A 15,696-nucleotide genomic window follows, 5' to 3' on the forward strand; every position below is an offset into this window, starting at 1 on the left:
CAGCCATTACCATCATCATTCCTGTGGTTTATTCGAGAGAAAAGTTGTCGTTGTTTGCAGAAAATGTGTGAATTATTCCCGTGGAATTCAGTTCACATTGCGAGTGGGTAAGCATTGTCCTTGAATCGAATCGCCGTGTTTCCGCATATAAATCACCCAGGAGAATGTGTGTGTGTGTGAGTGTGTGAATGTGTATGTGCTTTGGTTCGGGTTCTGCGTTTCGAATGCGGAAATGAATGTCTGCATCGCGATTCGCTTCTGTATTCGATTTGATATATTGTGGCGATGTGATTTATTCACGGGGCAAAAGAAGGTAAAACAAAATAATTCATCCAACTACAAATCGAAATTGTACACATTACGACCAAGTAACGGATAAAGGAACGATGAAAAAAGAGTGACTCATTCGAAGAGCGGCTGGTATTTTGGCTGTGCAGCACTGAGCATATAACTCACTCGATGAAACATACTAAAAATCGATTATAGACCATTCGGAACATGCGCATTAAATACAAGTGTTTTTTTTTTCCTTCTTCTGTTGCCATTCAGAACAGTTTACATATGATTATTATGAAAGAGCCTGATGAGAATGCATAATGTTCCGTTCGGCAGATAGAATGCAATGCAACTCAATGCGTGTGTGATGAGAGAATCCATGACCGAACCGAAGAGACGGAACGAATGAACGAACGAACAAATGGAATGGCATGAAGAATGAGGGAGAAAGAGGATCATTGGTGCTGAAAACAAGTTCATTCATGCATCCAACATAGCCAAACATATATGCAGTGCGCAACGATGACGGCGAGACTCATGCAACACGGACGAACTCAAAATCGTTAGCCATGCGAAATGATTTGTGACCACGAACGAGAGATTTATTTCGCCTCTTGCATTACGCCAATAGAATAAAGAACAACTAACAGCAAATGCCCGTGTTTATCGCATGTTGATGAATAAAAAAATGAAAAAAAAAAGCAGCAGCAGCAGCAGCAGAAAGAAAGCGATGTGAGTGCATTGGTTGAGAGCGTAATTATGAGGAAAGCCAACAATTAACATCATCATCGAGGCAACGAAGCGAATTGATACTTTATTATATCATATTGCGGCATTTTTTGTTCATTGATTTGACACGCATTTGCGATGTGTGTATTCATTTGGAATTACATGCAAAGTACCGCACGTATTTCAATTAGATTGTAACAAATATACGGAGGTACGGTGTTTTGACAAGAACGAGAATATGCCGAAAGCAAATCAACTAATTATTATTTAATCCGATAGCAGAGATTTTGCTTGGCCGAGGGCGGTGTGTGTGTGTGTATAGTATGTGCGATGAGCGAGTTTTCATTAAAATTTATAGATTTTGCACACATTGTGAACAAAACTGATGGTGGTGACTTGCGAACATTTGCCAAATGTCTATGATTCTAAATTTAATCACAAATCGGGTTCGGTTGTGTGTACACTGTACACCGTACATATTGTTGTTGTATCCTATCACGCAGACAAGAGCAAAGCCGATCAAATAATTGTGTCCTATATTCTTGTTTGTACGACCGTCCTCTCGGTTATCCGTACACAACAGAAACACTTGTTCCGTTAGCTCTCGAGCTGTGTGGTTTTGCAGGCCGAGAGAGAGAGAGAGAAAGAGAGAGAGAGGTAAGTGTGTATGCACACCATGAACTGAGGTTTCGCATAACAAGATTGTGTTTGCATATGATGAAAAAAGCGCGCCAGCGATAGCACACAAGAGACAGATTGTGGTGCACACACAAAGAGAGAGTGAGGGAGAAAATGAATCAAACGAACGAAAACCATAGCAAAGAGAATTGTAAACGACTGTAATTTGGTTTAAAGTATATCAGCAAAGCATCAATATGGTTTTTTTCTTTCGTTTTTTTTGCTGAAGCAGCAAAAGACTTCGTCTGTTCTTGATCTAACGCACACCAACAAATGGTTTCTCCGAATTTCGGTTTACAGCGTCGTTACAGCAAACTATGTTGCTCGGCCACCGATCTGAAATTCGGTTCACAATCGGTGGAATATAAAACAAAAACATTTTTATTATCAAAATAAAGCGAAACAAGTAGGTGAATCTCGCTTTTATTCCCTACATTCAAGTGCGATACACTTCAGCTGGTTTAGACACACAGCCACACATCAGTCACACGCACACAAGTGAAGGATGAAACGAAAAGAAAAACATTACTTTATAGATAATGCGCATGAATTTTATTCATGAACAACGTCCATTTAGTACACACACAGCAGGAACTGCGCTTAATACACAGTATACTTTTCCTTCACATCGGGTCGTTCATATCCTCTTGACGATTTTTATCGATATACGTGGAAACATTTACACAAAACTATCCGCCGAATAATTTAGGGGCTAAATTCAACAACACGTAATGAGAATGTGGTGCTGAGAGAGCACACACCATAATTCCGTTGTGGATTTTTTTTGTTTTGTTCGATTGTTGTTGTTGTTCTCCGTCAGAACTGTGTGTTGTGCTCCTTATGTTTCATCCACATTTTGCGTGTCGTTCTATGGCGACACACTGCTTGCCTGTGTATTGGTGGAACACAACGGCACCGATGACGACGGAGCGCACGTACCAAAAGGTATAATATACCAACAACAATATGGTCGATGCTGTAACGCGTTCGTGCAATTTTTCCATCGCATTTCAGTGTGTTCAAAGTCACTCAGTCGAACGGTTGGTTTCAGCGTATTTTTTTTTTCATTGCTGAGCAACCACCAAAAATCCAATTTTTTTTCTGCGAAGTGAACAGCATTTTTTCATCACTTGATGAAGAGAAAAATGCTATAGTTTTAAGCACGATACGAACGACAAGAGTTATTCGAACTGTGGAAATATTTTTACAAAGTGATTGAATCAGAATTTCACCTGATTTTATGTTCTAAACAATGCGATTAATCGGAATCAAAGTTAATCGGAAGTATTGATTTGTATGTGTGTGTGTGTGTGTTGAATCGAATCGATTAGAGTGAGAAGTTTTCGCGGGAAATTTTCGTCGACAGAAAATAAAACCGAAACGCGAAATTTCAGACAGACTTTTGGAGATAGTTTATCGATGCCATTGGCAGAATCGACAATTGCTTAAGCTAGAGCACAATTGAAAATCAACGTGTCCACAACAGACCAATTTAGCCACATTTTGACGTTTGAAGAGAGTTTGCACACAAAAAATGGCAGAGGTAAGAATCGATTTTTGAATACATACTGATTTTCATTTTCCCCCTTCTAAGCAAAAAAAAAAAAAGAGAGACAAAAACAACATATTACGCTTCTTTTTTTATTGTACATGGTTTTTCCACATATTGGAATCAAGCGATTAGCGTGCGAGTCATTTTCCATTGAAATATTAATTCACGAATGGACTCACATATGCGACTGTTACCGTTTCATAGACATTTTCGTTGCAATAACATTCATTACATAATTTAGTTTGATTCCGTTCAATGGTCTCTCGCACTCTGTATCCATTTCGATAGAAAGAGAAAAAAAAAAAGAAGAAACCGTGAACCATTTTTCATTTACGGCAACAGTCGATCGATTGCAAAAAGTTTCAATAGGAAAAGCCAATCGAAAATCGAATTTCAATTGAATATTTCCTGATGTGTTGATATATTTGAATTGGGTACGTTGTCGCGCTGTTTCGCTGTCTTTTGGCATCGGGCTTATCGCAACATTTGATTAGATAATGACACGCTCTCACATATAAATACGATAATTTTATTGACCTGTACCACTTATCTCTCGTCAGTTACTTCGCACGCAAAAAAATAGCGCGTAAATCAGTCTGAACTATTTTTTTTTTAACTCATTCTCTCTTGCTCTTCTTCTTTCCCATCAAAATAGATGAAAGTTTTTGCCTAATCTTTATTCGCATATGGAACAAACAATTTCTTGCTCAACTTTTGACAGTTCTTTTTTAGTGCAAAAAAGTTGTAGTTTAAGAGATTTTCCCTTTTATACCAATTTGTTGATAGCATTTTTGGTTCGTTTCTTCAGGGGGTAAGTTTAAAATTAGATCTGCAGTTTTCGGTTTGATCTCTTGTGGCTGACATTTTTTTCGACTTGTCAAATCAATTTAGTACATTTTTATTTCACCAGACAGTTTGTTTGTTTGTTTTTTTTTTTTGTGCCAATGGTTTTTTTTAATCACTTCTGTTGTCAGATTAACGTTGTACAGTTGTTTTATTGCCGTTTTTGCTAAGCACACAATCATCGATTTTTTTCACACATTCTCGACGTCATTCGTAGTCGATGCACACAGGTCATTTCCACTTTACATCTTGATAACGAAGTCTTTGTTCTTTATTGAATCTCATTTTCATCATTCGAGCAAAACAAACAAGATTAAATGTTACAAAATCATACAATAAATCCAAATATTGTCGCTTCTGTTCCCATAAAAATTCCCAAAAACGTACAAACATTTCAATAAACTACTCCAATTTTTTTTTGGCGAGAAGCAATAAACAACGTCCACTAAGCGTGAATTGATTACGGCCATTATGGAGATATGCAATTAGATTTTCTCACGTCAAGTGAAAGTAGTTTCTTGATAAACGAGAACATATATTTGATTTATCTGTATGGGCAAACAAGGTAAAGTTCGGGTCAATTGCCTTGTTGTAAGTTTAAAAATAGTTTGTTTGTGCCATGTTTAAGCTCTCTGCCACTGAACTCCATTCCAAACATTTTGTTGGACGAACAGAAAAAAAAAACTGATTTCCTTTTGCTTTTATTGGTCATAATCGTTTCACCGGCATAAGCATATGTGTATGCGTTTTGTTCAAACAAATGAAGACTCAAACGGCAGTGGCTCAGGTGTCGTTGAGCCAATGGTTTTTGTTTGAATGCCACCGCGGTAAGAAGAACATGCAATAGACACCATCGCCATTCAGCTAAATGGCCATACAGAAGCACTACAACATAACAAATGGGAAAAGAGAATCGTCGGAAGGGAAAATAGAAAACAGAGCAGAAACTTAGACCAACGAACAAAAAACCATCATACAAAAAATGGTGTACGAAAAAAGCGGTGTTCATTCACGATACTTGTGCATGGCAGCAGCAACAAAAAAGGCAGCTCAGCTAACATGCATAAGCTTCCATGCAAATAACATTGCGATGGGCTCCTCGGTGTTGTTGTTGTTTTTTTTCTTCATATAAAGTCGCGCCGCGCCGTCTTTCTGTGTGTACTTTATCGTGTTTCGATAGACAACATACAGACCGGCACCATTTCAGTCGTGTACTTTTTTTTGTTGTTATTGTTATTCGCTCGTTGTTGCTGCTGCTGCTTGTGGAACGCGTAGTTTTTATTTCATTTTGGTGGTGTATTGAATTCAAAACCGACACACACTCAATCATCGATCAGTTGCGTTCTGGCCAACAACAAAGACACACGAACAACTGCGAGCTCGTTCTCTGCTCGTTTTTATTCCAAAACGTCGTCATAAAAACAACTCATTTGCATTCTGTTTCTCACAGTCATTTTCAAGACAACAAATCGGGAAGTTTTAATTTACATAGTGCCGAACATAAAAGTGAAGAAACGAAACAACAAAACAAACTAAATCGGATTATTGTTCGAATTCAACGCTATAATATTTGGGCGAAATGAATTGAAATGTGTGAAATTACGTGTAAATATCAATGTTTTCGTTCTTTTGTTTTTGAAACGTAGATTTTTCACTTGCGCACCGCACGTACACATTAAACATATGCTAAAAAAAACAACGTCGTTTCTTTTCTGTGGTGTATCGGGAAGGGAAGTATACAAAGACCGATTTTCGGCTAGTTTACACATCGCGTTTTGTTACGTTTTGTACGCTCATTCGCACCGATAGTCAGTTTATTGAATACGCTTTTGCTTATGACATATCGGTGAATAGACGAACAAATAGGAAAAAAAATTATTTGAAATCGAAAGCGAAACCATTTGCTTGTGAAGAGAGAGAGAGAAAAAAACCTTAGAGAAGATTTCGTCAATGAAACTGTTTTTTTTTCTTTCGTGTTGGTGTGAATGAGCATGTTCCTTCTTTGATCGTTGTTGTTGTTGATCATGTTGAAAATAGCACATAATACGAAGTAGGTCTATTGCATTCGTACTTCATTTTTCTAACCAAAAGTACAAACACTCAAGACACTTGTGTTTCAAATGAACAAAGTGATAATTTGTCAACGACAAAGTGTGAAATCATCAAGAAAAAAATAATGTACGTATGTAAAAGCGTTGAAAATATTCCAAAAATTCGAATGGACTGTGTTTGCTTTGCCGTTCTACTCCCTTCACACGAGTCATCATTTTGTCTGCAGGAAAAAAAAAAACAGAAACTAATTTCATGTCATTTTTTAATATTATCCAAATGATGTCATGTTCTGTGATTGTGTAATGCAATAAGCGCTTCTTTTGTTTGTGTCATCCGTTAATTTAACAAAGTAATTGAATGTAGAATGACTTTCGAGTTAATTTAATTCTCGTGTTCTTTTTTTCTCATTCTTCACCCGCGGCATTGTAGGAACTGAAGCAAACGAAAATTCCACGAATTGGAAGTGGTGCATCGTCATCGATCCTAACACGAATCCCAAAGCCGAGTTGCTTTGCTCGACCAACCACAACGACGACAACATCATCGGCGTCAACAACGTTAGGCATATCAAAGTTGAGCCGACCACAAGTGAATGGCATTGCATCAAAGACAAAAACCGAACTGAATCCAGTCAACGAAGAATCGAATGCGTATCCACGGAAATCGTTCGTTCGTCGTTTTGGTGTGGCAAATAAACTGCAAATCAAATCAATGCCACGATTAATCAATAAGAATCCATTGAAACCGTCACAGCTCGTGGCAAATCAAGTGTCTTCGCAGCACGATCTACGTCGAATAAATGAAACGATGGAACTTACGAATGGCGCCGCAATGAATGTGACCAAACCAGTTATCGATGCAAAGAATGGTGTCACTGATGATACTATGGATCGTGGTCTAATTCGATCAAATACATTCGTTTGTGATGCACCATCGTCGAATGACACAATTACTCAAACGACAAATACAGTACAGCAGCTGAATAAAGAGCGTACGTCAAAACGTAGTTTATCACCCATTCCCGGCGAACCAATGAATGCAGCCAAACGAAAATTAATGCAAGTATCGACAGATAGTCAAAATATTATGTCAGCCAATCTAATGCCACTGAACTCGACGCCACGTCGAAGTATCTCCTATGCGGATGCACGAAAGGCCAATTTAGCATTCTTCGGCGATGCAAAAAGTGTTGATTTTAACGAACCACAAGCAGACCAACTGCAAACGTTTACATTTGATAACGCAACATTCGAACAAAGCAACCATTTTACACCGGATGCCGCTAAATTAGGTAGTGCATCGAGTGCAACGATGCAAGGCAATCGCGTGTTCGATCTAACGCAAACTGTTCAACAGAATGATACATTCTATCCAGAGAATGGCAATGCAACACTAACACTGGACGTTAATGCAGCGGAACATGAGCTGCTTAAAACTGGAGATGTAACTAAAGTTTTTAGCGCTAACGATGCCGATGCAAATCTAACAAAAACTCTCATTGGTGAGTGTGTGTGTGTTTGTTTGTGTTAACTGTGCCTCATTTATTTTACTCTATTTGTATGAGCTTTTTTCTGTTTACTTTTATTATGCAATTGAGAAAAAAAAAACGATGAATGAATATATGCATGTACGTGAAAGAAACATTCAAATGAAATAACTGGAAATAATGTTGTTTACTTTTTTTTTGCAGTGGAAAAAACGCAGCCAATCCAAATCATTAGCTCTGGTCCGATGAGTGAGGATGATTTATTGGTGGCTAAAAAGCGTTTTTCACTCGGGTTGGAGCTGCCTGAATGCACACTGGACTGCTCAATCGAATTGTGTGATTCATCGGCAGCGACGTCTGTGCAGGACAGTTCACCATTAGTCAACTACAATCCACACTCATACGACATGGATGAGAGTTTGGGCATTTTGACACCCGATCAAATGATTGAATTTTTGGACACAAATGCGACGAATGCCAAAATTGAGCTACCAACCAGTTTACCGGTGAAAATTGGTCCGCATAAGTGTCGAATTGATCAGACACCGTCACCAGAGGATTTGCCATTGGATCCGATTGAAGTGAAGACACTTGATTCATCGAAAATCGAGGATGCCGATGCAACACTTCAAACGTTGTCAATTTGTGACCATGACGGTGGTCCATCGCAAAGTGATTCATATTCAAAAACTGACCAACTAACTAAATCAACTACCTCAAAAGCGACCACAAACAGTTTCATTACAAGTGTGACCAGCATTGCAAGTCTAGACAATGGATACCATGCTGATGGTGAAATGTCTCGGCCGGCGAGTCGTGGAGCTGAATCACCAATGCGACGTGTACACAATGCCCGGCAAAACAAATTGTATGCTCATGATGCAAATGTTCCGGTCATTCGACGCCAAGATCCCATGACCGACTCCGATTTCTTCACTGAAAGCGATGCAGATGACATTCTGCAGCGTGGTGGCGATCGTCGTGTTCAAATTATTGACGGTCACATGTATAATGCTCAAGGAGCCGATGTTTTTATTGACGAAGCTCCCGCCGAAAATGACATGGAATCAAGCGGCGTTTACACCGATGTCGAACCATCAAATTCGAATTTACGAAATGAAAACGAAAACGAAAGTGATATGTCACCCGACGGCTCAACTGATACGATCAAAAGTTCAGAATATGCAAATGAAAGCAATAAAACGATGCCAAAAACTGATTCCGACAATACGAAGCAAGCACAAAAACCATGGACTGCGCTACCAACACAATCAAATCAATCGATCGCCGCAATGTCGAACAGCTCGTCGACAACAATTAACGACAGCGTCGCGACTTGTTTGTGTGAGAAACCGAACAGCGCCGATGGTGTGTGCGGTGGAGGGGAAACAGCTCAGCTGGTTACTATCAGTGATGCGACGTCAAATAGCAATGAAAAAACATCATGTAAACATCATTCGATCGCACGCTCCGCTGACAATGACAATAGCAAAGCACAGGCTGCACCTCAATTTAAATCAAGTACACCAAAAGTGAAACGGTTCAGTCCAAATCGGAAACAAAGTAAAAATGACACTGGTTCGGGTCATAGCAAACGAAACGAGTCGGGCGTGAAACGTGATCAAAAATCAAACGGTATAAGAAATCGTTCAAGTGTTATTGTGAATAATAGTAAGAAATCGACGACAACGTCATTGTCGCCATCCGGTTCGAAATCGCCAATCGGAAATGTTAGCCGAAATGGTGAAAACTCCACGACCATAAATAATATGACCAGTGATCATCATCAGCAATCGCCAACTGGATTGGTCGCACGCAAAACGGCCACCAACAAATGGGATGCGGTCATGAATAAAATTGCATTGAATAAGACCGAAGTGAAAACGGTGAACTATAGTGATGTGAAATCAAAAGTAACATGTGGTTTGAAACGTGTTTCACCAAATGCAAAAGCGACGTCAATCAATGAGCCATCGGTAGCCAGCAGTGATTCGGGCAACTCGTCATTGACTTCGACGAAATCGTCTGCATCTCCAGCGGTTACGCGACAATCATCACATGGAATTACTAGAAGGTTGGTGCTCATTTTTTTTTTCTTTTCCATTTATTTCTATCGTTTGTTTGTTTATTCGTTTTGCTTCGTTTGAAAGATTGATTTTCTAATTTTCTCAGTTTTATTTTGTATTTCGCGCCTTGTGGCTTTGTCTTGGCTCATTTTCACACAATATTTCTTCTTGGCATCGTTTCTATTTTGACCGAACGATAATCTTGCAAATCGTTAATATATAATCGCATGCGAAGAGGAAAATGCTTGAGTGGAAAAGAGCGAAGTGGATAGAAATGAAGACATGGGCATGCAAACGGCTAGATCGTTAGATATATTGATAATTATTATCGAGGTTTCACACAGTAAAATGGCTTGATATATGAACACGTCCCGCTTGGTTGTTGCTATTCAAAACGCTGTTGTTGGTCGAGCTAACCATACAGCGCGATATACAGCAATTTAGCGGTAATAATCATAAAACCTAATGGCAAATGGTCATTTTTCATAAGCAAAACTAGTTAATGATGCGAAGCAAAGAAGTAGTATAAGTCGATCCTTCAGCGGTTTGTCGCGTCAACAACGATTAAATGCAATAAACATTGGCTTCAATCGAAGAGACTCTTTTGCAAAACTACGTGCATTTTTTTTTCGTTTCAACTCTCGCAATTTTTACGACTGGCAAAATAAAATGAGTCGAAAACCGACGCAAAGAAACTCTTTATAGTTTCAAACATAATGCTCAAGTGGCTGTTGGCTACGAATAGAGGTTGGATTTTTTTTCTCTACAACTTTGAACCGAGACAGACGTTCACTTTCAGCATATATCTTGTTTTTGTTTTGTGACACACTCAAAGCATAAGAATCGTTTTGTTAGAGAACGACAACAAAAAACATTGATTTAAATATTAATCGGACCGCGAATTGAATACAAACAACGACGATTTGGCGTCAGTGTTAGCGCTGAAATACAAAAAAAAATGGCTTGTTTTCAACATCAAGAATACTTGAATTCATCCGAGGCAAAGGGCATTTGATTCGCGCACATCATCAGTTTCTTGTTGCTTCGTTTCATGTTCAAATCATATAAATTGTGATGGAATTTGTGTGTTTACGATGAAGATAACATCTTTTCAGATTGAAACAAACACAATTCTCCCATTCATATTCACAAGTCGCCATGCCCGCCAAAGCAAACAATACCAACAATTATATCTTCGTTTATTTAATAAGACCCTGTGCAAAAAGAGATATTATTTTTATCTATAAAAAAAAAATGCAATGAATGAAGTGAACCAATTAACATTGTTCTTAATTTAATTGAGAATTCGTTTGAAAACGCGCGCCCAATCGCGAACTTCAATCGCGACGTGTGTGTGTGTGTGTTTGAGTGACTGTGTATCCGAACTGTATTTCGTCGAAAAATCAATGTGCTACATGTGTGTGATCTACAAATAATAGGTCGTACTTATATTCGAGACGCATTCATTACCTATATTTTCGCTTCAATTATTTGTTGTGCTCGCAAAGAGAATTTAAATAAATCGACGTCGGTCGCTGGTGCTATCGGCTTCCTTTTTTGTGTTCTACAACGGCCCGAGCACGAAACCGATTGACACACATATTCATGCGTATCTTAAACCACGAAGCATAACGTAAATATAACCGTACTCGCGAACGCATTTTGCGCACTATAGCTTGAATAAATGATGAATTTAGTGCTTTATTTGATTTACAAGAGCCCGCTTGTGCGCTCTTCACATGTCATTCGCATTTTTGAGTGTTGAATTCTACATGAAGCATCTACGTATATCGAACGGCGCAATTTCTTTTGGCGCATCGAAACGCGCTCGCCTCATAATTAAAACATTGAGCAATATTTTTGCACATGCGATTGTTTAGACGAGGCAATGTTAAAGCTCACAAACAAACCGACGAGAGAGAAAACGAAACAACGCGAGATACAAAGCAATTGCATGAAAACAAGTACGCTAATTTTAATACCCATTTGAGAGAACACTGCCAGGGTTTTTGTTTTATCGATGAATACGCTGCTGTTTTTCTCAGCCTAGCTTAAAAGGTTATCATGTTTGTAATCACTGGCAATTTGGTGGAGGAAAAAGAGCAAAACAAGATAGAACAAGTGTGCTTGCATGTTCTAATTGAAAATGGAAGTTTGAAAAACATAACATTTTTTTTCGGTGAGATAACAACATTTTTTTTTTCTGGCACTGCTGTCTGACTTGGTCGCTTTCTCAAATGGTGATTACAGAAATGTGGGACTGAGAATCATAATAATTGATTTATGGTCTCTTTCTCTATACGCGCGCAATGCACGAACTCTCTCTCCGCCACTTTAATGATATCATTCAATTTTAACGGTCGTTTTTGTTTTATTGTAATGAATGAGTCTCTTTATTTTAGGCCATTTCCCAAAGATTTAGTGATCTGGTCATATAAAATTCATGTTTTGTGACATTCATATTTTAATTATGTACGCTATCATTCACATAATTCAGTATTTAATTGAATAACTCGAAGAGAAAAACCACATTATGAAGAATCTCGAATGAAATTAGAAAAATGGAATGAATAAAAGAAGTAGAGACAAAAAAAAGTCGAAGAACTACTGCAGTTTATGAAGAAAAAATCTGAATTTCTATATGGAATGACAGTGAAGTATAAAACTTCAAGTTTTGTTTTCGACGTTACAAATTAAATAAAGTCAGCTAAATAAATCCAAATGAAAGCCATTTGATGAACAGTTGAAAACAGAAAATTTTATGTTGACCACCGCCCAAACCACTCGAATGGGTTAGATCGTTTGAATATGAAAAATGTCAATTTTTGGCGGTCTCTGTATGGCAAGTACAAAAACTACGAGGAAATGACTACAATCAATTACAAAACTACGAGCACATTAAATGAAATCCACTTGAGCTTTGTGTACACAATGTATGCTATTTGCTTGAAACACGACTATTCATAGATTAACCTATTGATTACTTAATAGCCATTTAATGCAGCGTGTCATCTATGTTCAATGTGAGTGTATTTAAGGCACCGTCAAACGTTCAATCACCAATTAGAATTTAAGCCACGAAAGTACAAAGTCACAGTTCTACAACTGAGTGGCGGGTGGCGACGGTGGGCAACAATAAAAAGCCGTTTATTGCATTAAAGTGCTTCGTATCGTGGAATGGCACGTATATACAGCACACAAGACACAACTGATGAATGCGACGTTTGTCGTATTCGCATTGTTCGTCCATATATTTTATTTTTAACTATGTCTCGCGCTCTAAGCATTAAAATGCAATTTTTCCCTCTTTGCACACACTTTAAATCATATCACGTTTGTCAATTGTTTTTTGCTCACTTGTTTTTCCATTTTCTCTTCTATTTCTTTCTTCAATCGCGACAGAAGCGTCGAACGAGACAGCAGTAAAGACAGTCATTTAAGTTCTAGTCGAGATGCAGCCGTTGCAACACCGGGAAGACAACCGAAGTCGACAACACCAAGCTCACGTAAGTTACACATGCACAAAAACAATTTTCAATTTTAAATTAAGCAATTCATTGTCTACCATTTTTTTTCTTTATTGCTTCTTCATTCCCCATGTACGCCATTCTATTTGTTAATAACTTTATTATGAATCGTCTGTTCGCTGGAAAGAAAAAAAAAACTAAATGCATTTGATAGATTTTTAGTATTCGCCTTGCGATGGGCTATTAAAATTTCGTTACGAATTCGTTGCATAAATTCAGGCGCTTTCTTTTCCCACATCGTGCTCAACTGATTTTGAATCACGACGAGCCACTTGGACCATTTTGCTGTATGTGAAGTGAACATAAGGAAAGTCGAATAAGAAGATGGATTTAGTGTTCGAGTTAATGAGATCGTAGAGTGACAAGTCCAAACAGTTGTTTCACTTCATGCTATAAATATTTAAGCAGGTCTGTTGGTATAGAGTGTGATGCCGTTGTGGCCCAGTTTGTAACGTGACGCCGCAATATTTCGTAACCGTGAAAGTTTATGCACATTACGAGTGAGTGCAACGTGACTTTGTTCCGTTCTTGACAACTTTTCAAACGAAAATTGCGATTTTAATTAAAAGTTTCGGTCGTTTCGTGGTAAAAGTTTACAAATCCTCCGACGTATTCGCGCGACTTGAAATAACTGCATTTTGAAAGTTTAAAACATTTGAGGCACTATTTAATGACACGAATATTCAATTTTCGGCAAATCCTTATCGCTTTTCCAAAGCGTTATGACAACCCATTCAGTTCTTTGTTTTGAATAAGTTTCGTAATTCTCAAACATTAATTAAATCATATTATGTGCACATTTGCACTTCGAAATGGTTAATATTTCATGCGAATACTCGTGCCACATGCACACATCCGTTAGACGAAGCGTTTGTTTTGTTTGAATTGAAATTCTGCTCGAGTTGAAACATAAAAATCATAGAATGAATGAAAGAGCAAAGAAAAAACGACGTAAATAAAAAATCACGTTAAAAAAAAAAGTACGAAGACAATAGCAAAGATGTTTATCGGAATTTTGTGTGTTTAAAACCTGTAATCCACCGTTGAATAAATGTCCGAATGGGCGGCCCACAAACATGTTCATCACATCTAGCTGACAGTGCATTGAACGATCAAGACTTTTGATCGATGTGTAAACACTCCTTCGAGCGAGCGAAAAACTATGTTGAAACACATGCGCCGCCGCCGCTGCCGCCGACCAGTCACCGTAAACGATGATAAATTTGATAGTTTAATCGCTCATTTGCACAAATAAAATAAACACCATTTTTCTCATAAAAACTGCGTCGAATTAGAGCATTCGGATGTTTGTGTATGATGCGTGCGTTAAGTGTATCAATCTCATGGGATTTTTCATCTAAAAATACTGACAACCGGTTGAGAAAAATCGCGCATTTCCATTCAGTAGCAGTCGACTAAGGCTGGTTGTAAAATGCAATGCACATACACCTAGATACCCTTTTACATTCGGTTCTCATCCGTTGTGTACTTTTTTCTGCAGTTTTTCGTCATGTTTATTTTGGTTACAATTTAAATATCGCCGCTTCAATTTTCCTGTTCGTTCGTATTCTCTTGCGTGCCCACAAATATGCCGAACGTTACGCTTTTTCACAATCAACGTCGACGATCAACACGAAAGAAATTGTGTCGTCGTTCGATTCAGCTTCATCAAATCATTGTTTACATTGTAGGCTCGTTCGTTTGCTCTCGAAACAAAAATACACATATTTTTTGTTATGCAAAAGATCATCTCAAGTCGAAATTCTCGCGTAATAGAAACACATTCCGCGAATTGTACAAAGAAGTAGCGGAAAAAACGAGACCAAAACAGAAACAGTTACGTTGGACGACTTGGTTCATTTGTGTCATGCAATCGGAAATAATTTCTATGGGATTATCGCAGATAAAAGGCAAACAATAAGAGGCTCACTAGAGAGATTTAGTCTATTGTAGCGGAAGAGGAACAAAAAAACATTTGAATTCGTAAATATGATGATATCTTTTTTTTTGCTTCGCCAAATCCATTGTGTATGTGGATACCACGCATACAATCCATCTTTCTGCTTAAGAACATCATTGAAAACGGAGCGAAACATAAATGCATTGTTCACTCTATCGCTCGCTCTGTTTCCATGTCTCTATGGAGAAATTGGCAAGAGACGTGAGTGCTTCTCTGGACAGAGCCATGCGAAGTGTTTATTCAAATGTAATAAAGGTTTCTTTTCATTGCACATTTCCCGTTATCAAACAACTTTCGAAACCGTTCATTCCAACGACATTGTTGGAATGGATACTCACATTACATACGAGATGAGATCGGCAATATGATCCACCATATCATCACACACTGCGAAAAATTCTCTCTCTCTCTCATCGCTCATTTCACTCGCTTCATTCTAAGCGTTCACTTGTCTTCGTCAACTTGTTTTCTAAACGTCCGTCTCTCTCTCTCTCTCTCTCTCTCTCTCTCTCTCTCTCTCTCTCTCT

The 15,696-nt window shown here is 38.2% G+C and overlaps 1 protein-coding gene across 4 annotated transcripts in view; it reads left to right on the top strand.

Moving 5' to 3' along the window:
* Nucleotides 1-617: 617 nt before the first annotated feature.
* Nucleotides 618-15,696, top strand: part of LOC129567373 (uncharacterized) — a 32,315-nt gene continuing 17,236 nt past the window's right edge. The window contains exons 1-5 of one of the 4 annotated variants that reach the window (XM_055444192.1): nt 2,495-3,226; nt 3,891-4,046; nt 6,560-7,631; nt 7,821-9,690; nt 13,085-13,188. In XM_055444192.1, coding sequence (XP_055300167.1) covers nt 6,842-7,631; nt 7,821-9,690; nt 13,085-13,188 — 2,764 coding nt within the window. In that variant the 5' untranslated portion in view covers nt 2,495-3,226; nt 3,891-4,046; nt 6,560-6,841. Of the gene's footprint in view, nt 3,227-3,890; nt 4,047-5,417; nt 5,684-5,712; nt 6,257-6,559; nt 7,632-7,820; nt 9,691-13,084; nt 13,189-15,696 lie in introns of those variants that run through there. The other 3 variants (XM_055444191.1, XM_055444195.1, XM_055444193.1) reach the window with 3 other exon arrangements.

This window comes from Sitodiplosis mosellana, unplaced genomic scaffold (assembly GCF_009176505.1).
Source record: "Sitodiplosis mosellana isolate CC-2019 unplaced genomic scaffold, AAFC_SMos_1.0 Smas_scaffold_11, whole genome shotgun sequence".
NCBI lineage: Eukaryota > Metazoa > Arthropoda > Insecta > Diptera > Cecidomyiidae > Sitodiplosis > Sitodiplosis mosellana.